A 26,716-nucleotide genomic window follows, 5' to 3' on the forward strand; every position below is an offset into this window, starting at 1 on the left:
TCCATGATGCCATTGTGGTCCGTGTACAGGTGACCCTCAGCGTTCTGCAACCCTTTGATGGCGTAACTCTTTGGCCTCGGCCGCTTTTGCTTGATGCAAAGGCAACACACCCATCGGCGTTCCCCCTTATCGGCATGCTGGATATCGTAGCCGAACTGATATACCCATTGACGCACTTGGCCGTCTCTCTCCGTCAAGGTCCAGCCTTTGTAGAGCTGAAAGAGTCGTTGATTGTCTTCTTCTGTACGTTCTGGAACGGGTGTGGTTGACTTGGTAGGATGAAGGGTGGCCATTTCGGTTTGGAGTAGTCAGGGCGTGAGTAATAGTAAACCCTCCTAGAATAGACTTGTTTGAACTTTGTGTACGGGTAAAACGGAGTGGAAAATTGTTGCTATTGCGTTGTTATTGGCTATGGAAAGTACTTAGGGTATGCGCTATTTCACAAGGAAATCCAGGTATTTTCAAACCCCACCTAAATTTCCATTCCTTTCCACAATTTCCACATGTGGAACATGTGGAAGGGGTTCCGTGGCGTGGATGTGGAAAAGCTGAAGCCTACGTGGAATGGAATGGAATGGATATGGATCCACATTATGGATCCATATGTGGATTTCGTGGTATGGATTTGGACCCTGGCTGTCTCTCGTGTAAAAACGCTTGAGGGTTTGATGTTAGATGCGCCATTTGATCGTAATCACCTGGTCTACGGGTCTCCCCCGGATGGCATGAAGATGAAGATGAGGGATCAGGAGCTTAGGAAACGACAGGTTCTTACACGGAGTCCTTACATGATATATAATACCAAGAATGGCCATGGCACTGGATCAGTACGTAGTAGTAGTAATAGCTTCCCGGCCCGCGGACACACGGCCTTCGGCTGAGGCTACCCCATGCGCCCCATCGCCGCTCCAATGTGCATGGGGTGGCGTAGTATTTTATGTGTAAAATACATAGAGAGCCTTCTTAACTTTACAGGAGTCAAAGGATAAGAAAGCGAGAAATACAATTTTTTCAATATCTTAATACCCCCATGATACACATTAAGTCAGAAAGAAAATGGCCCAGGACAAGACGCCACGTAAAAAATAGTACACCACAGGTATTATTTTTCCTTTTCCGCGGATGGCTTCATTATGCCAAAATGCGGTGCAAATAAAATGGTAGGGTTTTGTTAGACATTACGTGTATTCGGTCCATTGATCCAGATTGATATATTCATGTTGTGTTCTGCTGAAATCTACCCCTTAGAGGTTTTACCATTTCGGCTGTAATCTTAAAGTATCCCTGTTTGCACGTGAGGCCCCAGCACCTGTTCAACAGGTTTGTATAGAGCGGCGATTATTTGTACTATGCTTTAAGCGGTAAGGGATGGTGATTGTTGTCTTTAGTTGTCTCTTGTGCGGGGTATTCTAGATTACTAACACAGTTGTTCCCTGAGGCCCTGAAGATCATGCCTGCCCTGCGACAATGTGGTCTGTCGGTTTGGCTGCAATCCAGCCCGGCCTGAGCGATTCCTAGAGGAGTTAAGGCTCCGATTGCTGGCGGAACAGATATGGTATCGTCAAGTTCTAGATTCTAACATCCAGCTAGGCCGTCAAACGATTGGCACCTGACCGGGGCTTCTCCTCCGCTCGGCCTGTCTCGCGTTGCTACAAAGGCTGGCGGATGGCAAGCGATGAACGAGTCAGGAATGGCAGTTTTAGGGAGTTAGGCCGTCAGCCACATTCCATCTTCTGCATTTCCGCACACCATTTGCGCCCTGGTTGCATAATTTGCTTGAGCACCGTTTGCGAGGTTGGCCGGAACACAGAATCCAAATGTCACGAGCCTTGATTCTCTGATGTGTCTTATTGGATGTGCGTATGCTCTTAGCTAAATTGCTTCCCCGCTCTAAGTCCTATATACATCTTCATGCCAATGTCTGACTGGAGTATTACTGCTATAACGAGAGAGAAAGCCAAGGCATTTTTAAGACTTCAATTAGTAAGATCACCAGTTTCTGTTCTATAATCTGTTAAATTAACCCTAGAGTGCGCTCAATATATATATCGCGTATCCAGTAAAAAGTGGCCGGTTTTAGGGTGGCTGATGCACCTGCGCACTCTATTAAGTGTCATGTTGTGCACTTTATTTCATAATGCGATTTTTATAGCAGTAATACTCTAGTCAGACCCCAGTGTGAAGATGTATCTAGGACCTAAAGTGGGGAAGCAACTTATTAGATCGGCGGCTGGGAATAGGCTCTACTTTCCTGTATCATAATATCATTCTTGTATCTTGAAAGGAGGGGGAATTAAACCAACCCCACCCTGCAGACTGATTAATGAATAAAGTCAAAAATTAATAATATTATAACATTTTGCTCCATATCTGAATACACTTACCCCATCGTATAGCTGCGTATCTAATACAACTCAACCAAGAACATGCACACATCCAATGAGACACAACAGAGAATCAGGGCTCATGACATAATTACATATAGCGTTAAGAAATACCATAATTTCCTCCTTTTCTCCGCGTAAACGAGTCAAGACACTACTCAATAAGACTAGCTAAGGCTTAGCATGTTTCGCTAAGCTTCTTAGCGTAAACGAAACTTTCCCCGGTTTTGACTGACCAATCTGCAAACGTGGAGGTCGACAGGCCCGCCTTGAACGATGTCAAGAATCTGGGGTTCGACTCAGGGTTCGATTTTAGTCAAAATAGTCGCATGAATCGACCACTAAATACCTACTAGCAGATGCCCCCGACTCTGATGCTATATTACAGAGAACTAGGCAGCGCAGTCTCGACGCTTGATACTTAAGAGGAGGATAATCATCGAGGCTAAGATCCTCTTTTGATGCCACAGTTGTGTCACATTGCTTTTTTTGCCCCACACTTTTATTACTTTCTTTCCAAATTTTTCGACTTGGCTCGATCGACAATGGCCGAAGTGCCAGTGTTCTTTGAGCTGAGCTGGTCAATTCTTTGCACCATATGCTTCGCGAATGTCTTCCTCGGCGCTCTCGTATGCGGAATCACCAGCTGGACGCTCCTCGCCGCCGTCCCTATGATTTCATCCGGGGCTGGAGCTATTGCCAACGGACTGTGCTATTACGTTTACTATGAGAAACGTGCGAAAATAACAACCGTAGTACTTTCTGTTTTTGGTGACGTCTGCTGGCTGGTTGGTCTTACTTCTTAATCGGAATTGCCTGAGCTGACAGTTTGCAGGTTCAAGAAGCCGGTCTTCTATTCTATAGTTATATCATTCTCAGCCGAGTCCTTAGCGGTCTGCGATGGAGGGTGTTCGCTTCACTATTCTGGACAGGCATAGTCGGTATTATTGTCATTCGCGTTGTTATCATCGTCTTTCGAGTGCGCTCTATCTTTGCCGATAACGATAATTTATTGCCCGCTATTAATCAGATCCATATCGCTTACTTCGGCCTTATGGCTATACTCGAATGCCTCGGCGCCTACTTCCTCGTGGTCATTTTCACCTCAGCCAAGGCTTCGTCCGCCGAGATTACACACAGTGGTGGTCTCTTCCAATACCTGGCTCGAAGCACAGAGATGCGAGTCGCGCTTCTGGCCCTACAGGGGACACTTCGCGCCATCATCCATTCCTTTACATCAGTCGATCAGAAAGCAGTTAATATTGTCACCCAGTTTGATCGTTTCCTCTATACACTCTTTTGTCTGTACTCCATGGTCTTATAGTAAGTCTTGCCCTGTTGCCTTATCTCCTTCTAGCTATAAGACTGACTTCTGTAGTATCGACCTCCTCTCCTCCAAACTCAAGTCTGGTATCACTCAGGACTACCCATCTTCTCGAGATCCCTATGCACATCATAACACTCAGCCAACTGCCTTCACCTCGACACGGAGGGACGATTTTGCTCAAAATGGGACCGAGCATGTCGTCGGAGTAAATGCAGGTAAAAGCAAGACAAGAAATGACTCGACGGACCTCATTATAAAGGGCGGTTCTTCGCTTAGAGATGGTTCCATCAACTTGGAAGATATGGACCATAAGTGTAATGTCATTAAGAAGACGGTCGAGTTTCGAGTGGTATAGAGTATTTGTACCGTGTATATAAGATATATATCCTATCTATTACCTTGTATTTATATTTAGATGGTTAGTGTCAAGTGAAATGATGTCTAATATCGAGTGATAGAAGAGACTTTCCCCTTGAGAGCAGCTTCCCTTACTTCCCTGAGTTTGTGTGGTAGTTTATATGCTCTCAAGACATGTTCGAAACAGACAACACTTCCGTCGCTGCTTTTGGGCTGATGTACCATCCAAGACCCCTTTTGTGGCTAGAAATCTCTGCCCATATCCCCTGCTCTCGGCGCCTTTTGCCCCAGTGGGACGTCTCAAGCTCATCGACGTCGCGTTATAATTTTCAGTGCAATTGAATTTTCGACCCTACAAAGAACTCATGTTCCGGCCGCAAAACTCAACGATAATCTCCGTTACACCCATCATAACCAAGCCCTCGTTCTCCGCCCCCAAGACCTGAAACCTCCACGTTGCAAAAGGACTGATCGGCGCGATGGTACTCATTGTGGACTCGCCACTTCCGTACTGATAATCATTCTCGATTTCTTGGTGAGAAAATATCCTATCTCCAGTGCAATCGGCTATGGTCTTCAATCCCGTGGCGTTGAACTGGAACTGAAGCACAACGGCATCGTGCTCAAAGACCATGGGCTGGCCGCCGCCTGGTGGGAGAATGGTTTCCTTGCCCATGTGTTCAATTTCGGTCATGATGACTTGGCGGTTGCTGCCGTCTGGTTGGCACACTGCTCCGATGAGCCAGAGCCGTATCTGAGAGAGCAGTGATCTTGTTGGACTGGACTAGCATTGGAGTGGATTTGGATGGACTGGATTCACAGTTTCAGAAATTTAGACTGGACTGGATCGAGAGGTCTAGAGCCTCCTGGAGCGCCAATAAACCATTCCTAATTAGGAAAGAGGCGAGCCCAAACTCCACTCTTTATTTTAGGCACATTATTCCGCGTGGTGTTAATTGGCCTCCCCGATGCTAAACCCCGTCAAGTCCCATCGGCAAACCAAGTCAGTAATGCAGCGCGAAGGTAAGATGTCTGTTTGCCTATATAATATGCAGCAGAACGAACCCGATAACACGCCCTTTACCATTTGACCAACAAGGTAATTGACGTCCCAGAATGGCCGCACCAACAATCACCCACTTCTTCTCTCGTTCTTCTAATAGGTCTTCAGAGTCAGACAATGTTGTTCTCGCTCCAGAATCGATCGATAATATCGGTAGTCGCGATCCGGATGCCCTGATCCAGCCAGAGGAGTTCAAGCTTCAGGGCGAGCAATATACTCGCTGTTCTGTGATCGCAAGAGGCCCTAGATCAACAAAAAAACGCACGTCAGTGATCTGGCTCTACGGTGAGGATCTACAGTCAAAGAGAGATCGGAAACGGGTATGGTACTGCTTCCTCTGCGAGACACAGCAACAAGAACTTCCAGCAGTCTCAAATGGCAATTCTACGGCACTTGATCATCTCCACCTGAAACATCATATCGACAAGACTACTGGTAAACTCAAGTCCTTTCGAGGAGACTCGGTTATCCAGGAAAACACAGCATTCTTCATCGCGTGATATCAGCACTTGTATTTCCCCCGCTCCCTCTCCCTAGTAGTTGATGCGAGTCGGCCAATTATCTGTTAGGCGACTTACCAGCTAGCTAAGTTGTTATAACGTTATCCGAATTATTGATCAAATCATCTCGATTGGCTGCGTCGCATGGATTACCGATTTAGCTAGGCATGGGTGTGATCCCGTAATAAAAGCAGGAGCTGACCTAAGCGCACAGTAAGCAGCCGTTCATGGAACAGTTGAATAACTCTGTATTTGACTAGGGTCGAGCACGTGTCCTTGCGGCCATGGGGTACGGGGCTGTCACTAGGTTCGTGAACGAATAAAATACCAGAAGCCCGCTAGAAAGAGATTATAATCATTGATCTTTATTGTTGAGGTCGCCTAAGGAAAGAGTCAGGAGTTCTGGATATTAAGCAAGATGGGAAATACAGACAGACCCAGCAGAGCATGCTCTTCATGTAAAAAGAGGAAAATCAGGGTACTTCAAAGCTGCCATATGTCTCTCTAGGTCAAGAAAACTAAATTGGGCTGCAGTGTGATTTAGAGATGCCAGCATGCAACAAGTGTATAAAAGCCAGATGGACTTGCCCTGGTGTGCTATCAGAAGCAGATATCAGGTTTCGCCATCATAGTGGCGTCACACTCAAGAAACCCCAAGCCAACCTTTCAAGTAAGCAAAGCGAATTGTCCAATCCGGGCAGCGGCCGAATGAAGCGCCATGTCTCGCCCCCATTGGAGGACAGAGCCACGGCATTCTTTTTTTCTCGGTTTGTGCTCAATACTAACGGCGACCCTCAGACGAAGAGGGGCGTCTGTGAATTCCTGCCGGAGCTTCTTCAGCAGGAAAAGACTGAAGGAGTGCTTGGGACAATTATTCCAGCTACTGGCCTGTCTACATTAGTTAATGCTGGTAAATCGCTAGAGTGGAAGTCGGAGGCGTTTGCTCTGTGCGGCAAGGCTCTTCGTCAGCTGACCGTTGATCTTGGTGATGCGGTCAAGGCCAGGTCGGATCATACCCTAGCCGCCATCATGCTAATGGGCACGTTTGAGGTAAGCGCTCTATCTGTAGGGGGCTTGCGGCAATGTCAGGGGGTTGCGTTGACAAAGGCTCGGGCAGACAATTGCATCCGCCGATGCGGACTCTATGAAGTCCTTCAGCCACCATACCATCGCTGCAGCTCGATGTATTGAGTTGCGTAGGCCAAGTCAATTCGCAATGAGGCATCAATGCAGTTATTGTCCAAATGCGGAGAATAATTGTACGCTTTGCCATTATGTCACTACGTGTTCGGTTTATTACTCACATTTAAATAGGTCATAAAATGTCACCAACTGCAGGTGCCCCTACCATATGTTCTCAGCAGGTGGTCTAGTTGGGCCCAACCCATACAGAGCGTCGAGGATACGCCGTCAAATCGGTTCTCGGAGATCAACGAGCTCCTGGCTGCTGCCCGGGCTGAGATGAAGCACAAGTGTATCTCAGATCCCTGTATTATAGCCGCCATGCTTCTCCTTATAGATGCAATGTTAGTGGCCTGGGCGCGAGACCTACCGGACAGCTGGGCCTTCAACTCGTACCAACACCTCGGATTAGCTGATGCCCTAGTCGCTAGTTTCTACTCCTAGTATGATATATACCCAGACTTGCGGATTGCAACATTATGTAATAGCTATAGGAGTATGCGACTTCTCGTGCGTAAGGCAATTATGTCTGCAACTCTGAGATATGATACGCCTGGGGATAGGAAAAGAGTAAGCAGGTCGGCTAAGGTTCTCGTTAATATGGCAAATAGAATATATCATAGTATACTATACCATTTAGGATTCAAGCGCATCGGAGTACACACCAAGAAAGCAGCACATGTTAAGGCACCCTTATTGCCTGGAGGCTGCTTACTCCTATGGCCGCTGTTCTTTTCGGGTATGCTAAGAATAACATCCAAAAATCAGAGAGCTTGGATCGCATCTATATTACGGCAGATAGGCCTAGGTATAGGCATATAACTAGCTATCTCGATGGCGGAGGCATTGGAGCAGAAGGCTTTATCCTTTTCTGATAAAGATACGTGGTTAATTAGCGAGTTTAATCCGTATTAAAGACGGACTGGCAACATTATGACATACATAATCAGGGTCGCCATTAGTAATATTTTGCCATATTAATAGAGTCTCAGAGCCCTTCTCTGCTACTGCCTTCTCTTACTTATTCTGCAAGATACTATTTACTTTTATTCCTTTTATAATAGGTAATGATTTAAATACATAGGAGAATCAATCAATAAAGGATTATATTGACAGAGGAGGGTCATAGAAAAATAACATCTGTCCTTAGGAAATCATAGAAGAAATATAATCTAATAATCTAGCGTTTGATGAGAAGTTGAGGAAGTTCATTGGGAGAGTGGTCCCGTGAGGATGGCTATTTAACTTCTAGGGACATGTGGTGGTCTAGATTATTGGTACCATGCTGCTGGAAACCGCGTTCTAGAGGTCTTAAAGCAGTAAAAGTAAACTTCTACTCTGGTTTTCGGCCTCTTTTGTTCTTGATGTTGGACTGGTATGAATTACCTTGGGTGTTGGTCTCTTCAGTACCATCAGCATCCCAGATAAATATAGCAGAGCATGGGTTTATCTTTTTCTTAAAGTTCTAAATTCGTCCTAATCGGAGTAATTTGCCTTTTTTGATCACTGTAACTAGCTCTTCTGCCATAAGGCGCATATACCCCCGTTGGGAGCCGCAGGGGGGGGGGCAACTAAGCAAGCTTAGTTGGGCACAAAAAGGCGGGACAGTCACAAAACGGTGGGACACCCGTTGGGCCTGATTCTTGGTGTGTTTTGCGGCATTTTCAATGTATCTTCATTCTGAAGGCGTCAAAAGAGGTTAACACCAATTGAAATGAAGCTTCCTGTGGTGATATATCTGCTATTGACTGTAACTGTAAGAGGGAAATAGCTGCAGCGGCGGCAAGCTTGCCTGCCGATTGATGATGCTTTCTCTAGTAAATTGGGTGCTTTCCTGTCCTTCTCGAGGCCTGTGACTGGATCCTATAGCAGATCTTTCTTCTTCAATGAGGGAAATGAGGGCATCGCGAAATTGGGCTTGGTGTTGAGCCGGGCATGGTGTTGACGGCACCGTTGGAAGGGGGACTCGTAGTCAGGCAGGCAAGGCGGCGATGAGGGCATCGCGACTTCCTCTTCTTCTGATAAATCGATGAGGCTATCTTCTTCGTTAAAACCGGCATCAGCCGGCGGTTGCGTAAGTTGAAAATTGATAGAGTTATTGCTGTTGAGAAGGCCAGATAAATCTGATGCTGAGAGGGGCTTTGCTGCGAAGCCGGCGTTGCGAATAGCCTCACGAGCTTCCGGGGCAAGCTGGGTATTGATTATAAAGCAATCTTCCTTCTTCTTCAGCCTTCAGCTGTGAGGATATCTCGGCTTGTGATGCATCGAGAGAAGCATATTCTATATCTCTTTTGGTGTGTTTAAGCTACTGTTTAAAGCGCATCTTCTTTTTAATGCCGTCGATGATAACCTCCTTCTTTTGCTACCACTTAGCTTTTATCTCTTCCATCTGCCATATTGCAAAAGATTATATATTTCGAAGCTGTGATCTTTGCTCGGCCTTTGCACCTACTTTAATAAATTCAGCCTGTTGTTTATGAAGCTCTTCTAAGCTTATATTATGAAAATAATCTCCTACCGGTCTTCCTTGCTTCCCGCGCTTTCTCTGATGATATCTCTTCTTAATACGCTGTTGACGATCTGCAATATGTTTTTTCATGATATCTTCAAGCATAACAGCTTCGCTGAGGATCTTCTGTATAGCTTTCAGTCCCCGGCGCGTTGGGGAGCTCAGAATATCGTGATAGCGGTTGCCGATATCTCTTGCTGTATCAGAGGCTATAGGGAAGCGATTTTCCGCCGGTAAGAGTGAAGATAACGCCGGATCAATAGCCTGACGAGTCTTCAACTTCTTCTTCAGCAGATAACTAACTGCCGGCGCCTTGGTCGGCGGGAAAATGCCTGACTTTTCGAAGCCGGCGATGATGTGGGCAGCTGTGAAGCCTTCTTCAAAGATCTCCTGATATTGTAAGAATTAGTATGTGAAAAGACCCCTCATTTGGAGAAGATGTGAGTTGCTAACATATACCTTGAAGGAGCCTGCAAAGTCACGGCGGTTAAACGTCAGATTTCCCTTCCGCAAAGCTTCTCGCAGCCTTTTTTGGTGTGTATTCTTTAACCACTAAAAAACGCCTAGGTCTATCGGTTAAAGCATATATGTTGAATGAGGAAGAAGGAAAGTAACAAGGATATTGAATTTTATATAATATTCTCTGAAGACGAAGGAGCCGTGACCGGAGAAGCCGTTGATTATGAGTAACTGCTATATAAGCTCTTCTTCCTCCTTTCCTTCCGTGCCCGGAGGCGTGTTATATGGAGTAGTAGGGTTAAATTCGCTTTTTAGGTGCTTGTTACACCTAAACCACTGCTTAAAATCCAGCTGATGATGTTATACAGTAGCAGATTTCTCCTAAGACCACCGGTTAAAGTGCTTTGCCCACTTGAGCATTATCTCGGCGTTAGAAAAAGCGGTTTCTGACTATGCAAATCGCATATTAGGATTACTATCGATATCTAACCACTCTATCATTAGAAAAGCTTTAAAGATAAGCCAAGGAGGAGTAGTTGCTCCTGCGGCGTTACCTGTACCGATCACCATATAAGTCTCCCTATCTTCCGGCGAGAATACCTCTGTTGGAGTCTTCTTCTTAGTACGTACGACGAGGCATTGCACGCGCTCTCGCAGTATTCCGACTCTAATTCCGGCTTGATCAGCATTCTAACACTCTGAGGCGCCGATCCTGTATCTGGTGATGACGTCAGAAAGTCGTTTAAACTACTGCTTCGTCTCTTCCACGCCGGCTTCTTCATACTCATAGCGAGCGGCTTCTTTCGACTTCAAAATCGATGTATCAAGCTCGGGATGATTGTCACGGAAGCGCCTGTACCACATCCTTGAGACCGGCTGCGCAGCAGCATCACGGCGGCTTCTTATTGTGTTTGCTGCATCTTCAATCTCGCATTTAGAGTCCGGAAGACCGGACTTCTGCATCCAAATGATGAAGCATACGATAGCTTCTTCTTCGGCATCCGAAAGGAGTCGCGGCCGGCCTTTATTTGGCTCAGGAACCAGGCTAAAATCAGCTGTTTTGGCTTCTTCAAGCTTCTTGACGATACGCGCAATGGACGACTTGTGGGAGCCCTTGTACTGCCGCTCAGCATCGCGTATTGAAAGAGGCTTCTTCATCACATTAGCATCATCACGAGAGAGGCCCTTTTGGAGTCGTTGGCGTGAAGAAACCACCGCTTGAGCTGCTCTGATATTTGCATCTAAAGGCATAATGCACTTAGACAAGAATACTCCTTTTTTGGCTAACTGGCGTCTAGATTTGGGTTGATTTCACATACAAAATCAAGGAAATTCGCGACAGCCGGCGGCGCGGGGTTGTCCCACCGTTTTGTGACTGTCCCGCCTTTTTGTGCCCAACTAAGCTTGCTTAGTTGCCCCCCCCCACGGCTCGAGCCAACGGGTAATAGGAAATGTAACGCTTGATCGCGAGTCACTCTATCGCAATACACCATGACATGCCGTGACAGCAATATTAATCCAAAAATAATAGAACTTGGTCTTTTATAATCTCTAGACCAGGAAATTATATTTCAGAGCCTAGTTCAACTAGATTATTGGGGCAGCGTTGAAAACCTAAGCTGCAATTGCCTACTGGACTTTTGTTGTGTTTTGCGGTGATTTCCGTCTTGAACGCTGATGTTTTTTGTGACACTCACTTGTCTGTGACACTCGCTTATCATGTACGTTATACTACTATAGGCTTATTAATTAGTAAGTTTATTATAATAAATATTACTATGTAGACTGTTTTCTGGAGCATTGTAGTAAATACAGTATAATCCCTTTACTTCTTGCGCAGGACTGTAAGTAGATGGTCTGCACATCCTAGGTACTCTTCTTTCTCAGAGTACTCTGAAAACAGTAAGTCCGCCCATGCCTCTACGACTTCACTATCGGCATCAATAAGCTTGGCGTCAAGCCCACCACCGAGAATCCCCTCTGTAGAGCGCAGACTGATAAGCTCTGCCACATCAGTAAAGTGACGCTGAAAAAAACCACGTATGCTGCCACTGTCCGTATGGAAGGATTGTACTTCTGCCTCGAGACTCTCGTTCAACCTTTCATAACGGCCGTCCGCGAGCTGATCATGAGGGGAAAGTGTTAGTGCTTGTATCAGATGTAGTGCCGCAGACATGCTATTGAGAGGTGACTTAATTGATACCAACATACATAGGCAGCATAAAAGTCTTTCTGTTTGACAAGCCTCGCGGGGTCGCGCATTGCTACATCCCTAAGGTGAGCTTCCTTACTGACAAACGCACAAAAAATGAGTCCTCTCTGAGGCTTTGCGAGCCTGAGAACGTTCTCGACCGCCTTCTTTCGTTCAGTCTCCTCCAAGAGATGATAGAGAGGCCCCAGGAGAAGAACGGCGTCGTATGAGTCATTCGTTAAGGAATCGCTTCCAAAGCGTCGCCCACACTGATGCTCGCAAGAAGTGCTGGGTTCTTAGCACTTGCGCTACGCTGATTCTGCTCGAGTTCTGCAAGACGGATTAGGTCGGGACTGAGATCGATGAGATCGACATGATGGCCCTGGTCAGCAAGCGCAAAGGCTATTTTCCCCGGGCCACCTCCTACGTCTGCAATACGCTTGCGCTCAATATCAGCAGTCTCGGAGGTATCTAGAGCTTGATGAATAGCGCGCAAGGTAAGCTCGCGCTCCATTGGATGGGTCGCTAATCGAGTGTTCTCGTAATCAGCGATCTTACCATAACGGTTAGCGACGGCCTGACGAGATGTTGGCATTTTTACAATAGATGAAAGACGTGTACTTATAAGCTTCTCAAAAGCTGCATAAAGGGATCCTGGGAGAGAAATCTTGTCTTCAATGCGGGGTCTCGTCTTCTTATATACCTCATATACAGCCTCAGAGGGCCTGCCTAATATGGTTTAGCGGATTATTATCCGGTGTTAGATTCGACGCAGACAGGAAATAAGCTAAATGGAAAGAAAAGAGCTATAGTCACAGGTACAGTCCTAGATGTATGGAGTGCCCTACTCAAACACGAAGTGCGTCGCATTTCCGGCGGCTAACCCTTGTCAAGTTTAACCACTGTAACTAAGGATGGACGGACGGCACTGCATCAAGCATTACAGAATGGTTACTTGGAGATAGCGCCTACACTGGAGTTAGATGACCCCCCTGGGAGATATTATTTCCTAAAGAAATGGTGCCCGATAAGAGAGATTGAAGCCACTAAAACGTTCGAAGAATGTAACGAAGTTAATGAGTGCCTGTGGTTTTGAAGAAGAGGATCAGAAACTTACAAATATCTCCAACATGGTCAATTAAAATGAAGCAAAAGACGGCGTTAAAATCGTGCTGTGATTCAATCAGACACCGTCTCGGGTTCAGTCTCAGGGGGTCTGGATTATCGAGTGCGGTCGGCCCGTCATTAGCGTTGTCGGTTTTGGACGCGGGGAAGGCTATTGACCCCAGTCAGAGTTGGGAGGAGAGCTGAAGTCGTGGCGCTGAGCATCAGGACGCCATTGGGGATGCTGAATACCAAGTCTTGAACGCCTGAGAATACTCGTAAGTTGTGATGCCTAGTGGATCATGAAAAGGCTATGCTCCCGGGACATGGGCTGGTTCCCCGCCATACTACAATAGATATTGTTCGTGGATCCCCAAGAACCCTGATGACAGACCTTCGAAAGAAAGACCGGATCTCTATTAGCAGCGGATCAAGGATCACCACCCATTTGAGCCGCTCACACTCGGCAATGATACTTAGCAGCAGCGGGTTTTAACGAAAAAGTACAGTGAAAGGTGTAATCAGGACTTAATGACAGCTTCAGAAGATACATCGGAGCATCCGAAAGAGCAATGGCTCACGGAGTCGCGGAGATGAATACGTTACCCTACTCACTTCCTGTCAACTGAGTGTTTATTTATGGCGCGGATGAGTACAGACAAACAACTTGACTTCCGTTGATGGAAATTGGTCCGGCCAGTCTGCCATCGTGCTTAAGTATCACAATATTATTGATTTATCAGAACAAGTAACGCCTACCATCGCCATCGCAAAGCCCTTGCTACCAGGGCTTTTCAGAAGAAGGTAAGTCCGCAGGCTGGCCGCTGAGTCTGCACGGGGTAAGGTTTATCTTGTTCGAGGAGAGTGGGGAGCTACATCTCAAACAATCGGCCATATTTTAACCTGTAGATGTATTGAATGTTTTTTTTTTTTTAGTCCGAAGTAGTCAAGTCGAACACGACAAGGGGCAGCCGACGGAAACGCGACGCGTTTCGTAATTTCATGAGTGCAGTACAAGAAACGCAGTGCGTTTCCATCGGGGAAATATGGGGCGAAAATGCTAGACGATGATTGGTCAAAAACAGGAAACGCAATGCGTTTCTGCCGATAATTCTTGAGTAGGGTGTCGAAGTTGTTTGGAGGTTCAGCCTGGAGCCCTCTTCTGAAGCCGCCCAGAAATATTCTTCAATGTCATGAAGTTTCGGTCGGCCTCCCCGACTGGCCATATTGACTCAGTAATGACCATAAAATAGTTGTTGTCGGTAAAGAAACCTCGACAGCAACCTCGGGGGGTGATGAAGCCTCCTCAGGGGTCCCCTCCCCAACCCTTTTTGGGATATCCACTAAACTTGATTAGAAAGGAGATTTATGATGTAATATACCCCGTCAGTTGGGGTTTATGACGTCAAAAAGGCATCCCTAGCTGCAGCAACCCCCCAGACGAATGAGCTTTAGGCCGCGGGCCAACTGGGCTCCGGCTTATGATTTCGTTGCCTCCTCCCTCACTCCATTGTACGACCTGGACTTTCCCCAGCCAATCTCTCGCTTCATATCCATGGCATAAGACACGACATCATTGAGTCTAGAATGGCTTTCGAGAATGATACTGTGAAGAAGTAAGTACATGATTCATCTGCTCATAGGACCTCTCTCTCCAGAAGCAGCCGCAGCGAGGCAGTGAGCGGTAGATCGCGAGTGCCCTAACACAAAATCACAGGAAACTTACCTTTGTGGGGGATGATTGTTGTGGAAAGACTTCACTTCTCCGAACTGCTCTTCTCGGCCACTTTCCAGACACGGTATGCGCCTGCCAGGCTAAACCCAAGAGGCCCAAGGCTAACAGTGGACTTGGATATTGCCCAAGGCCGTGCCCTTCGAATCTGGACCAGGAACTTACCAGTGCCTCGTTACCACAGCGAGCGGGAAAGAAACAGTCGTGGACTTGGTTCTATGGGATACCGCCGGGGCCTTCGAATATGGCCGACTGGATCCTCTGAAATGGATGAAAGTGGACGTGTTCATTATCTGCTTCGCCATTGATTCAATTCCTTCCCTCGACGGGGTTGAAGACACGGTTAGTATCTCCGAGACTCCCTCGTCTAGTCGCACCCGCCAGCGACTACTAGAAGACCGCAAGCCTAGAAGTCAATGCTAATCGTCTTGTGGAGCGGACAGTGGCTGCCAAAGATCAACCACGTTAATCCCGTGATCCCGATTATCCTGGTCGGACTAAGAAAGGACCGCCGTGACCAAAGGCAGGATAGTGGAAAAGCAGGGTTTGTGACGTCAAGTATGGGCGAGAAAGTGAGGAGTACGATTGGCGCATACAAGTATGTTGAATGCTCCAGCTTGGAAAGCGAGGGAGTCAACCAAGTGCTCGAACACGCTGCAGTGGTTGCCTTAATGGGTCCGCTGAGGGAGAATCCACGCAAGAAGCGGAAAACATGGTTGAAGAGACATGTCAAATGTCTTATTCTATAGGACATTGCTCGCATTACCATCCAGACGTGGCATCCTCGACGGCAATTCTAGCTGAGTGGGAGAGTGTGAGCGCCTTGCCATAGGAGAGGAATAATTTTGAATGCTTAACATGAATGTACGCAGACCAGATGAACCGCATATGCTACACTTATAATAAAATCAAACCCTCAATCGATTGCAACCGCTGCAACCGACAGAAAATATCTAAACTTGTGGCTACGCGGGACGGGCTATGGGATGCTTTGTGTAATGGCTACTACGGGTGGTGCTTTCAACGCCAGGCGAAAACAAGGTGTTGGCATTAAGATGCGGGTAATATTAAACTCACTCGGACCAAGTCTGATTTGTTGCCAGTTGGATTGCAGTATCGGGTGCAAGTCATGGAATGCCAACCGCTGGATAGAAAATCATGAAAGAGATTTCACTTGTCAATAAAGTTCAGACCAAGTCGCAAATAGAAAAGTCAGCATTTATCTTCATAGAATCTTAATATCCTATCGGCCCAGCCTAATGCCCTACCTCGTCAACCTTTTTTGTTTAGTTTAGTCGAGAACCGGACTTGGATCGTGCCCTGGGAACGATGGGGAAGGGTGCGCTGGATCTCGGCCCAAGAACAGCCATCTTGTCTCATCCTGCGCACAATATTTTCCTATTCTGACGTCCACTTTTCACCAGATGATCTTGTAGTCAAAAGCTAGGCCTTAGGCGGTCCTCTGCCCGTCCTAGGATGCGATACGGATCCGTCGGCAGGCGGCTGACATAGATCAGGTGTCCATTCAAACTGCAATTGAAATGTCGCCTTTTCGCCCTCAGTGATGCGTTTCAATGAAACGTCACTGAGAGGCCATTTCTCGAATCGAGCAAGGAACGTGCTAGCCTCTGAGGGCCCTGGTCGTCTTTGTGATGGCGCTGGACTTTCAATTCTGCATACAGGCGTTCGACACACTCTCGGTAACTGTGTGGTATGTCTTGTCGATCGTCTTTGGCTAGACACTTGCTACCATGCTGTTCTTTAATATCAGAATCGTCTCCAGAGCCATATTCCTAAGCTTTTAGAGGCGAAGGACAATAGTCCTGGTCACGCGCAAATTCTTGGACGTCGAGGCCATCCTCACTGCTCGAGTCTTCAGTATCTACGTCACAGTCCTTATCCTGCACCGTTTCATGTGCATGTGAGGACGGCAACTCCTGAGACGGGGGAGATACTCGGAATCCAAATGGCGGTCCAGATTCAGCCTCCGAGGACTCGGGCTCGACATCGCTGTATCCGCAGTTCGTGTGGTCGAAGTCTTGCTCTTGTTGTGATTCGGATGACAGCCTTACTACGGGGGATGAAGTGCGGGCTCCAGGGATGGCATCATCGCGCGAAGTGCTCGCCACACTTCGCTATCGTGCAGCAGCGTCTGATTCATCTCCTCGGTGGTGGCAGCCATAGGACTGTATGTGCGCATTGAAGGGGCGCGGGACTACTCTGTGTCCCATGGCAGGATCCTTCGTCAGAGAGAGAGCATCGATTATCATGATGCTCAGCTCGCTGGTGGCCGACGTGGCTTCGGTGACAAGCTGTTGTTCATCCGACACACCCAGACATGGCTAACTTTTGGGGCTAGTAGGCGAAACGTCAAAGCTGATATCTGTACAAGCCGTCGAGTCACCAGCGGACGTGCGATTCGCCTGACAAGGACATTGTTGATTCGGTTCAGGATCAGCGAGGGGGTCCATGTGTGAGCCGTGTGTCCAAATGGGGTCGCCCTGCACTCGAGCCGGAGGTACTGCCGGCGTAGTATTCATACCGATGGCGGACTCTGACCCAGTTGGACTGCGTTTGGTGACCGTGCTATCTATATACAGGCTGTAGTACCTATACCGGAAAGAACGACAGTGTTAAAGAACTTACCTAAATGATCTGCGATGCTGGTCTTAGATGTTGTGCCTGATTGTGAGTCGTCGTCCTCATCTTTTGTATCAGTCTCGTTGTCAAAAATACAAATGGCGGTCTACCTGGATTCTCTAGTAGTCGAGACCGCCTCTTCGTCGCAAAGCGACACAAGAACTACTTGAGAAGCAGGGGGAGTGAAACGATAGCGATAAAAGACGTCGAAAGGTAAAAGAGGGGCAGAAGGAACAGATCATGACGCTTGATGATGAAAGGGTGAGCCACATTCCATTTAAGACTTCCCACTGCTACAAGGAGACCCCTGCGGCAGCGCGTGACTGATGTGCCATTAATCGATTTACGCACTTAAAGAGTACATATCCTCATAAGCAAGCCATCGTATGCGCTTCTCTCCTATGGCCCCTGTCTCGCGTAGTGAGTGTATTGTTGGTGGGGGTTGGTCTTCAGCAGCTGAAACTAGCACCGCGTATCTCCTGAGAGGTGCATGACTGCTTTGGTGTTGTAGCAGGTTTGCGTTTCAGGAAGCAATAGTTTAATGACATTTAGGTAATGTAAGTTAAGAAAATGCCGCATCTTGCCGGTTTTATCTACCTTATCTGCCGCCATCTAGGAAGCAACTTATTAGTATTTATCGTTTAAGGGGAGAGGGGAAGTTCAGTTATAGCCAAAACATGTAATACGGCATGAGGTTTTCTACTTTAAGGGTTAATCAATAATATAGCCTGGTCAGGTGTCAGCGATCACCGTGGAGTGGGCTGGTGTGCCTAATGATGACTTGATGCTCATATGGTAGGCAGATAAGTCTGTCACCTTGTAACCGAGGAAGGCACAACAGCCAATGATTGCCTGTTCGTTCCCAACGTTTTGAATTGCTGGCCTGCATTGTTAGATTGTCGCAAGTGTCACTCACGCCTGGCGGCCCTGTGCAATTAAGCGCCTGTGTACGGACTTGCATGTGTCGAAGTCTGCCTTAATTACCCCATCAAAACAGTTATTGTGGCTACATCCGGTTAGGTAAGCCGTTTTTAAGTCTTCGGCAAGGTTTATATGAAACTCGGAAACGGCATAGACCGTGGTTGTTTTCTCTTCCCCCCAGGAGCTTCAGAAATTGCCTAAACCGCCATATTGAAGGCTCTATAATTTTGTTTCGTAGATGAAGACAGTCCTAATACAGAACGATCAAACACGGAGACTTAACATGGCTCTGGACGGCATAGCTGCACATGAGCCTGTCCTCTTTTATGGAAGAGCATGTTTCTTCGTGAGCCTTTACCCAGTTCCAGGAGATCTTAGTCGTGAGGCATGCTGCATGGATGCCTGGGCGCCTAAGTCTTAAATCAGGCTCTTCAGGCCAATGCAATTTGCACGACAATGAACGTGTTTGGTTGGTTGACTTAGGGATTAAGTGATAACTTATCCAATAGGTGAACTTTATCCGCTCGATGATCTGCGTGTGACATTCGATTGCTCTCTGGAAAATTCAGTAACGGTAGTCTACTCAACCCATCACCTTAGTAGCAATCATATCAAAACATCGTGTCGAAAAAGACTTCATGGTCTTAACAGCATAATGCTGTGCCGTGACATACCTATTCTCCACTGCGTCCAGCAACTCGTCTCCAAGCCACCGATTTGCGAGCACCAATTAGAAATTCAAGCCGACCCACCGTCGTCAAGGTCAAATCTGCCGCTGACTAATGGCTTTTTGAAAATCAAGTCTACCTCCTGCATTGTTGGGTAAAATAAATCAATCCTACTACAATTGATTTTGGTATGTAGGACGAAGCTGAGCCTCTCGAGTTTCTGCAGCTTTGATGGGGGTAAAGTGGGATGGCTACGTTATTTATGAACAGAGGAGCGAGCCATTATGACTAAGCATGTATAAAATATGATAGACAGGATGGAATGGCGGAGATAGAGTAGATATTATACAAAGATAATAAATACGTGAGTTTTAGTAGACGATGGTAATGAATGTTATTATTTAGGTCTGGAGTAGTTAAGTTGTTGGACTCGACAAGGGCCAGCCGACGCAAACGCAATGCGTTTCGTGTTCTAGGTTTTCTAATTTCATCAGTGCTAGACGGTAATTAGTCAAAAACAGGAAATGCAATGCGTTTCAGGTGATAATTCTTGAGAAGGTTACGGGCTGGCAGTTGAACCAAACACAATCAAAGCATCCTCAGGGCATCTAGCGGATATTAAATATATCAAAAACTCAAATCTGATTTGTTTGACCTGAGTAGGTTCCATATCTGAATTGAATTGATTGGTCTGATTGATATATCTGATTGTTAATCTGATCTGACGGTAGCCCTGTTGTTTAGGCTGCTTCCTAGGCCTGAACCCTCCCCTTGAGCCGAATATACTTTATTGAGTTACGGTGTGGTTAACGTTGTGCGTTCGCAAAGGATGGAATATTGTTTTGCGCCTTGGGCTTTGGCATCGTTGTTTTGCTATGGTCTCGTATGTGGCTATATTGGTGGAGCAGCAGCGCCGACTACCACTATCAGCACTGTGAATGTCGCAACTGTTGGCTGGATGGCTTCAGTGGCTAGCGGAGAGGCGATTCCTGGGCGCCTTTTTAGCTCTGCAGTGACAACTCCTCCGGCGGCGACTGGCGGCTGGTTGTGTATGGGGTAATTCTGTTGCAGTTGGAGGCCCGATTTACCTGGAAAGGAGAATAAGATCACATGCAAGAATAAGAGGAGTCTGTCTGGGGCTTTCGAGATAAACTTTCTAGATCAGACCATAAAAAGGCCAAAGCCAGTGGCGGACCAAAGTCACAGCGTAGGAATGCCAACTAAACATTCAAAACATTTTAGCGTGACATAGACTCGAAGCTAAATATTATGATATAAATCCGGCTATTACATGCTTCGTGCATTTTGGAATCATAGATCAAATCTAATTATGAAATAGCCAACCAATTATGACGACATTGAATAATTCACCACCGAGCCAAGATGATCAAGTCCCAAAGCACCCAATCGATGGGCGGCTCCAATGGCTTCCCATAATCATTATTATCGTCATTTTTCTTATCTTGGATGTTCTTTTCATGTACGACTCCGCCGTGCCCCGGTCCACAGATAAGAGCATATGGTACCAGAACTAATGATAAGGAAGGATTACATTCAGAGTCCTTAGTAATAACCCGCTCGCGAGCTCAGAGGATTGCGAAGGTGATTTGCAACGGCTAGACTCAATAGCTCCGCCGCGGATGTATAAGCAAGTAACAACAGAGATGGAAATCGAAGGCCCAGGAGAACATTCGGCCTGGCCCGACGCGCTTATTATCTGGTAAGAGATTCCAATTAATACACAATTTCATTCTCAAACTGACTGTTCTTATTATATAGCGTTATATGCTTGGAAACGATGGCGGATAGTGATATCGTCCGTCGGTTACCGTGCGGGCATACATTCCATTCAGGTTGCATTACTCCATGGTACCTGGAGCGACATTATACCTGCCCCTTGTGCATGGCAGACTTCACGCCATCTGAGCCTGCACATGTCAGAATAGACAGATGAAAAGCCCAATGCGTAGGGGGTTCACCAATGTCGAGTCATCATGACCTCACGAACCTTGGTCCCCAGGATTTGCGACTCCGTGTCGATTTTTCCCTGTGGCGTAATGGTTTGTCTAGTATTATACTCCAACTGTCAAAGTCACGCCACTTGACCTCCAGGATAAAGGCAGTATATCGACCTGGTAGGTGCGTCAATAAGCTTATATAGCCGCCGTTAATAGAATATCGGATTAGCCCTCTTTTATATATAGATTCTGGTCTCGGAGATTCTCTAGGTAGTACGCATATGCCTATAGAGTGTTGCAGGGGAGACTTCTTGTCAATCCTCGAGTAACAACGTTCATGTACATCGATCGACGCCAATGGGTTTGATACTAACCCTGTTCCTGCAGGAGGGAGCTAAAGAGCTGTCTCTGCGTATTCTTACGACCCCATATGATAGTTGTTTTGAACGCCAGACTAGCCTGAAATGTCTTGTAGACTAATCATCAGGCTAATGAAAGGCCGTTTTGTAGTTGTGAACCTATCCCAATCTTCATAGCCCAATATGGCCTCAGACATACATTCTTTACATATATAAATCATGCCACAAGATGTAACTGCCAGTGACGTGACATGTGCTGTTGGGCTTACAGTCTGTCAGCTACCCCGCACCACCTTTAGTTGTCTGTTTTAGTGGTAGTTTTCTTTTCCACAAACGCCCAATCTTGGGTCAGGAAACTATCAATGTGAGGTGATGACGCCGCCCTAATTCGAACATCAGATCATGGCTGTATTTCCGAACAGCTTGCAAGAGCTTCTTCTGCACTATCTGCAACCGTCAGACCATATCTCGATTTCATGGCATAGGAGCATGCTCCTATTAATACGTCAACTGATTCAAACATAAGTTCTGGAAGTCGCCCCCCTGCTGCAATGATGCAATCCACTGTTCACAATGTCTGAATTTGGTAAGAAGCCTTTCGGGCAATGGCAACAGCCACCAACTGGCTGTGATGCATTTAGATCAAACATTCGCAACTCTAACCGTAAGGTATCCTGCGAGCTTGCTCTTCCTTCTCATAAAGCAGAAATACCGCCTTTTTTAGCAACTGACTTATCGTAGATCCCAGTAGCTGGGGTTTTAGTTCCGGCACGCCATCCTTCACTGGACCTTTTGCTACTACACGCGGATCATTCTATCCTTTTGACTGGCGTAAGGCAACACCTAGGTCCCGAGCAGGGATTCCAACAAATCATAGAGTCACAAGCTCAAGGTACGTAAAGCCCCGCCTAATTTAAGTGATGCCAGAAGTCCCAATATTTTCCAGAGGTATAAAGAAATACCTGGCATTGCTTACAGCCATACCAGGATTTCCGTATTTCCTCTCTGTTGCCGCTGGTTGCGGATAAAGGTTTTTGCTTCGCCTGTATCTCCCCAAGCCGCATCCCTTTGCAAGCCTTGCAAGCAACAGGATTTTTATTACGGAACCATTCATGTTGCGATGTAGGCGTAAACTCATCCCCAGTCCGAAATCTCTGTCTCGACGGACTACTAGGCTCATACTCTGCAACAAGGTCATGAACAAGACGCTGCCGCCACTCCGCTTGAGACTTCTCTGGCTTCCACCGTGGGTTTCCTCGTTGCTGCAGAATGAAGCTGTCGATCAGGGCTACTTCTAGCAGGAAGTCCCAAGATAGGGCCCTCAAGCCGCTCCGACGAACACGGCGATCAGCGCCCCAGTAGGCTCACATTTGATCGCCTCGATCCACAGCATTCATTTTGTCGTTATAAGTAGTAGCGATAGACCGAATTGAAACCACTTTGACTGGCTCCTCACCGAAAACTCCTGCATTGGCCGGGCTGCAGGTTGGTCTGTTGGTCGTTTCCTTATATGGTCAACCCGTTCGTTGCCTGTAAATACGATGGATAAAAACAACACAAGCGCATTGTGTTTCCAAGCGATCTGGTTGACCTATCCAAAGTCGAATCAGTAAGGCTCATCTGTAAAAGTTTGTCTCCTCAACTAACTAGGTTATCGGCTGTTGGGATTGCTTTAAGGCAGTTAAAAGGAATACAACCAGCAGAAGTATTATCACCGGCTTTGAGCTTGACGAGCAGCCTGTAAAGACCACAGTTCCGGCGGGCTGTGCCCGTGGCTCCATACCCGAACTGACGTAGCCGACGGAATAGGTTGGAAGAAGAGAATAGGTTGTCGAGAAACACGTGGTATCTGGCTTCCGCAGCAGATTCACTAGGGCGACAACCACAGCTTGGGTGGGGTTTAGGTAAACAGTACTCTGTGGCTCTCGAAGCCGCCGTTGCTGCCGTTGGCGACGTAGTTGTGAAGGCAGCCGCCAGTAGGTGTGTCTCATACCTGCAGGCCCGAACTTCCGACCTGGCCTGTGCCAGAGTCACCGCAAGTAATAACCCCGTTGGGCTATAGCCTAGACTTTAAAGCCTGTGGGAATGGGTTTAGATGGAATGATTGTCATCTCTAAAGATCTTCCTAGGAAGCAGACCATGCACTTATCTATAGCAATAGCTATGCCTGGTTTGCAGAAAGTAGTAGACATATGTTATATGTGATTAGACCAGTCATCCGCCTAGCTGAATATCTGGCTATAGAAGCTATCACCAGTAGCTACAAACATTATTATATGGTCAAAAAGACGTAGAACTCGTGATAGTAGCTGAAATCGGCGAAGAGACATCCACTTTACAACTGGATAACTTAGTTATTACTCTCCTAGCTGTAACATTCTCCAATAATCGTCTGTTCGGGTTTCCTTGTCTATTTGCATATAGGTCAAGGTCGCAATCTATACGAAGATTTCTGCAACAGAGGTTGGCTTCCAATCAAGAAGCCGCGACTATGGCTATTATCCATCATTGCAGCTATTTATAAGCATCTCAAGCCGATCACTAGCCTAGCTATTTATATAGCAAACCCAGCTTTCTATGAGCTAAATAGAGAGAAACTGCTGGAATAGCAGCAGTGGCTCTGGGGGCAAAGCCCCTATCCAAAAGGACCGATCTGGAAGATGAACGGGCTCGAAGTTGTAGCCACGGTCAGGAACTGGGTTATTGACTGGTCGGCATGTGTTATCAGTCGGCTGCTGGCAGCGGCTATGATCGACTCGATTGAAGCTATTGTCATCATACACATTGGCTGCTTGGCTAGAAAGTTGTTCGATATCCATGATAGCCCATTGAATAGATTGTATGACGATTTCAGCAGGGTCGGTTTCGCTGATGTTTGAAGTCACAACCATGCACCCGTGATTGCGCGGGGGCCATGTGGGGCTCAGTACGGAGGTATTGCTTTACACCAGTCAAGGGGTAATGGATCCCCGCTCGAACTGCCGTAATAGGGATAGGGTGGGACGGAGTATAGGTTGTGGCCTCATGAGTTCTTCGGAGATTGTGAGTCAGAATACTCTCGAGTAACACTACTATTAACAAAACCTAAAAACTATTACGTCATTATTACGAAATGGCTCACTACACTTTACCAATTTAGGTTCGAACGTTATTAACCCAGCCAGGTAAAGCTGCAAATTTTCAATTATTAGCGATAATACTTGTATTTCTTGCTTCCAAGTTTATATAACAAGTATAGGTAAAGAGGCAGAATCAAGCTTAATTATGGCAGAATCCCGTACCTCGATCCTAGTATTATGCCAACAGACTAGGTTTCACATTGAGAGTCCGAATTATCGAGAAGTAAGGAAGTTAGTCCTTTAAATCCATGTGTTTATCTGACACAGACAGCTTAATATCGAGGGTCTCAGCATCACAGTAACCTCACAAAATAGCAACAAAGGGACAGCCAGGCCCAAGCACAAAGCCAAACTATCCGAAAGCACCGAGATCCTCAGCGGCGCCAACTTGCGGCTTAAAGCCAGTAGTCGCTATGCTCTAATCGGGCGGAATGGTTCTGGGAACTCGAGTAATGTACATGATAAGCATATGTCCCACATAAGCACGTGTCACATTTTGAACTTACACCTTAAACTCCAATATTTAAAAATCGATTAAAAATCAGAAATAAGCTTTGGACAGCTTATACTATGAAGTCAGGCCAATTAGACTAAGTCCCATGTATACTGACTTTATTTTACTTTTTTTGACTTTTTTGAAGACTTATTTCTGAAAAAATGTATTTACACTGTACATTCTTAAGTAATACGGCATATAAACTAGCTAGAGCCTTATAAGAAGTACTATACTATTTTACTGTGCAAGAAATAAGGCAAATTATTTTCTTTAGATTTTTATTGATTATATTGCTAATTTTTAAACAACCAAAATCTTACTCTTTTCAGTTGTACAGTATAGTGGGACATATACTTATTTGGGACATATGCTTATCATGTACGTTATATATATAAGTATATTAAAGCTGCAAATATAAATTTGTTGGTTGCTTTCTTAAGATCAATGATGGTCTACCTCTTTCCAGACCATAGATCGCGCTGTGAAAGGTAGTTTTTTTTAGTAATATTTTACATCATTATAGATGTTTAAGATGGTAGACTAATTGCTCTTAAAATCATCCGGAAGCTGCAAATAAAAATGACTTCCATCTCAGATCACATGATTACAATGATAAGGTTTTCATGCTGTTCCCTTACTGTAAGTCCCTCTCCCCGTGTCCATCATGATACATGGTCTCCATTCCCTTTCATGTTAAGTATAAACTCAATCTTTCCTTCTAGCTCAAGGATGCGATTCCTCGCCATATCTAATACTTGCCCTCTGCTGAGAATCTGGCCATGATTGGCCGTTGCATCCCTCTCAGCAAGGCTATGCGCCTGTGCCGCTGGTAGAACTGCAAGAAGCCTTTCAAACTGTGTTTTGAGTCGGGCACGATAGTGTTTCTCGACAAAATTATGGCTTTCTCGGGCGCATGCTTGATTACTGGGAGGTGCGCTAAGACGCTTTCGGTTCTTTGATTTGCGCGATGCTGATCGAAGTTGAAGGTGAAGTTGAACGTCAGGAAGAGAAAGTAAAATATTCTTGTTGAGGGGTTGTTGATTCAATGGGTTGCTCGCCTCTTCAAAACGAACCAAAGGCCCGCTCAGCTCTCTCAACAGTTCTGTGTTAACCTCGTGGCAGATATAGTCAAGGTTCATCTCAAGACTTGGTTGGCAGACCATGGAGCAATGGGCTCACAATAAATCAGAAACTCCAGATGATCCGAATGTGTTGGTAAAATGATAAGAAGCCACATACTCATGGACACAAGCCAAATATACAAAATGCGGTAATCTATAAATAAAGTGGTATCAACTTGAGCGTATTGTCAGATGACAACAATCAACGAAACAAATTGGCCAACAGAAAACATGCGAGATCCATGTGGCGTTATCTCGGGCGAATTGCAGGGGTGGCGCGCCCAGTCAAACTGCTCGGAGGCAGGTCCGATAGCTAGTCGGTCTTGACAAAGCACGTCATGATCACGACGAACACCCCAGCCTCCTTGGATTTTGCGCTCGAAAGAAGTTTCTGTGTGGTGAAGAGAGAGGTTAAGGAAGAGCCTGAGATGTGTTGAACTCGCACTCCACTCGCAAATCTGCCTTGTAGACAGACTATAGAGTCTGTTGTTGGTCTACTCCTGATGATGGGTAACTTCAGAAGTAGAAAAGAAGGGCCACGCAAAGAGGCTGACCAAGAGACTGACCTACAAAATTAGCATATCTTGATCCCCTTGGAACTGCCTGCAGACAATGTTTACGTAGTA

The 26,716-nt window shown here is 46.3% G+C and overlaps 9 protein-coding genes across 9 annotated transcripts; 4 read left to right on the forward strand and 5 right to left on the reverse strand.

Annotated features, from left to right (window-relative positions):
• Positions 1-2,929: 2,929 nt before the first annotated feature.
• Positions 2,930-4,066, forward strand: FOXG_22280 (uncharacterized protein; the record flags this gene model as incomplete). Its single annotated transcript, XM_018402679.1, has 3 exons — positions 2,930-3,172; positions 3,220-3,707; positions 3,763-4,066. The coding sequence occupies 3 exons, from the start codon at positions 2,930-2,932 to the stop codon at positions 4,064-4,066; spliced, it is 1,035 nt and encodes a 344-aa protein (XP_018256596.1).
• A 354-nt stretch (positions 4,067-4,420) lies between these two features.
• FOXG_15950 (uncharacterized protein) lies at positions 4,421-4,762 on the reverse strand (the record flags this gene model as incomplete). Its single annotated transcript, XM_018396046.1, has 1 exon — positions 4,421-4,762. One exon carries the CDS (start codon positions 4,760-4,762, stop codon positions 4,421-4,423), a length of 342 nt encoding a protein of 113 aa, XP_018256597.1.
• Positions 4,763-5,184: 422 nt separating this feature from the next.
• Positions 5,185-5,631, forward strand: FOXG_15951 (uncharacterized protein; the record flags this gene model as incomplete). Its single annotated transcript, XM_018396047.1, has 1 exon — positions 5,185-5,631. One exon carries the CDS (start codon positions 5,185-5,187, stop codon positions 5,629-5,631), a length of 447 nt encoding a protein of 148 aa, XP_018256598.1.
• Positions 5,632-6,177: 546 nt separating this feature from the next.
• On the forward strand, positions 6,178-7,257 carry FOXG_15952 (uncharacterized protein; the record flags this gene model as incomplete). The annotated part of the gene is made up of 2 exons (XM_018396048.1): positions 6,178-6,681; positions 6,946-7,257. 2 exons carry the CDS (start codon positions 6,178-6,180, stop codon positions 7,255-7,257), a joined length of 816 nt encoding a protein of 271 aa, XP_018256599.1.
• A 4,309-nt stretch (positions 7,258-11,566) lies between these two features.
• FOXG_22281 (uncharacterized protein) lies at positions 11,567-12,147 on the reverse strand. Its single transcript, XM_018402680.1, has 2 exons — positions 11,993-12,147; positions 11,567-11,903 (listed from the first exon to the last, which is right to left on the reverse strand). The coding sequence occupies exons 1-2, from the start codon at positions 12,041-12,043 to the stop codon at positions 11,607-11,609; spliced, it is 348 nt and encodes a 115-aa protein (XP_018256600.1). The 5' UTR covers positions 12,044-12,147; the 3' UTR covers positions 11,567-11,606.
• A 3-nt stretch (positions 12,148-12,150) lies between these two features.
• FOXG_15953 (uncharacterized protein) lies at positions 12,151-12,589 on the reverse strand. The gene is made up of 2 exons (XM_018396049.1): positions 12,574-12,589; positions 12,151-12,525 (listed from the first exon to the last, which is right to left on the reverse strand). Exon 2 carries the CDS (start codon positions 12,484-12,486, stop codon positions 12,211-12,213), a length of 276 nt encoding a protein of 91 aa, XP_018256601.1. The 5' UTR covers positions 12,487-12,525; positions 12,574-12,589; the 3' UTR covers positions 12,151-12,210.
• A 1,948-nt stretch (positions 12,590-14,537) lies between these two features.
• Positions 14,538-15,752, forward strand: FOXG_15954 (uncharacterized protein). The gene is made up of 4 exons (XM_018396050.1): positions 14,538-14,692; positions 14,794-14,875; positions 14,941-15,150; positions 15,252-15,752. Exons 1-4 carry the CDS (start codon positions 14,664-14,666, stop codon positions 15,555-15,557), a joined length of 627 nt encoding a protein of 208 aa, XP_018256602.1. The 5' UTR covers positions 14,538-14,663; the 3' UTR covers positions 15,558-15,752.
• Positions 15,753-16,601: 849 nt separating this feature from the next.
• On the reverse strand, positions 16,602-17,008 carry FOXG_15955 (uncharacterized protein; the record flags this gene model as incomplete). Its single annotated transcript, XM_018396051.1, has 2 exons — positions 16,602-16,818; positions 16,881-17,008. The coding sequence occupies 2 exons, from the start codon at positions 17,006-17,008 to the stop codon at positions 16,602-16,604; spliced, it is 345 nt and encodes a 114-aa protein (XP_018256603.1).
• Positions 17,009-25,631: 8,623 nt separating this feature from the next.
• On the reverse strand, positions 25,632-26,108 carry FOXG_22282 (uncharacterized protein; the record flags this gene model as incomplete). Its single annotated transcript, XM_018402681.1, has 1 exon — positions 25,632-26,108. The coding sequence occupies one exon, from the start codon at positions 26,106-26,108 to the stop codon at positions 25,632-25,634; it is 477 nt and encodes a 158-aa protein (XP_018256604.1).
• Between the last annotated feature and the right edge of the window lie 608 nt (positions 26,109-26,716).

Source organism: Fusarium oxysporum, chromosome 2, assembly GCF_000149955.1.
Source record: "Fusarium oxysporum f. sp. lycopersici 4287 chromosome 2, whole genome shotgun sequence".
NCBI lineage: Eukaryota > Fungi > Ascomycota > Sordariomycetes > Hypocreales > Nectriaceae > Fusarium > Fusarium oxysporum.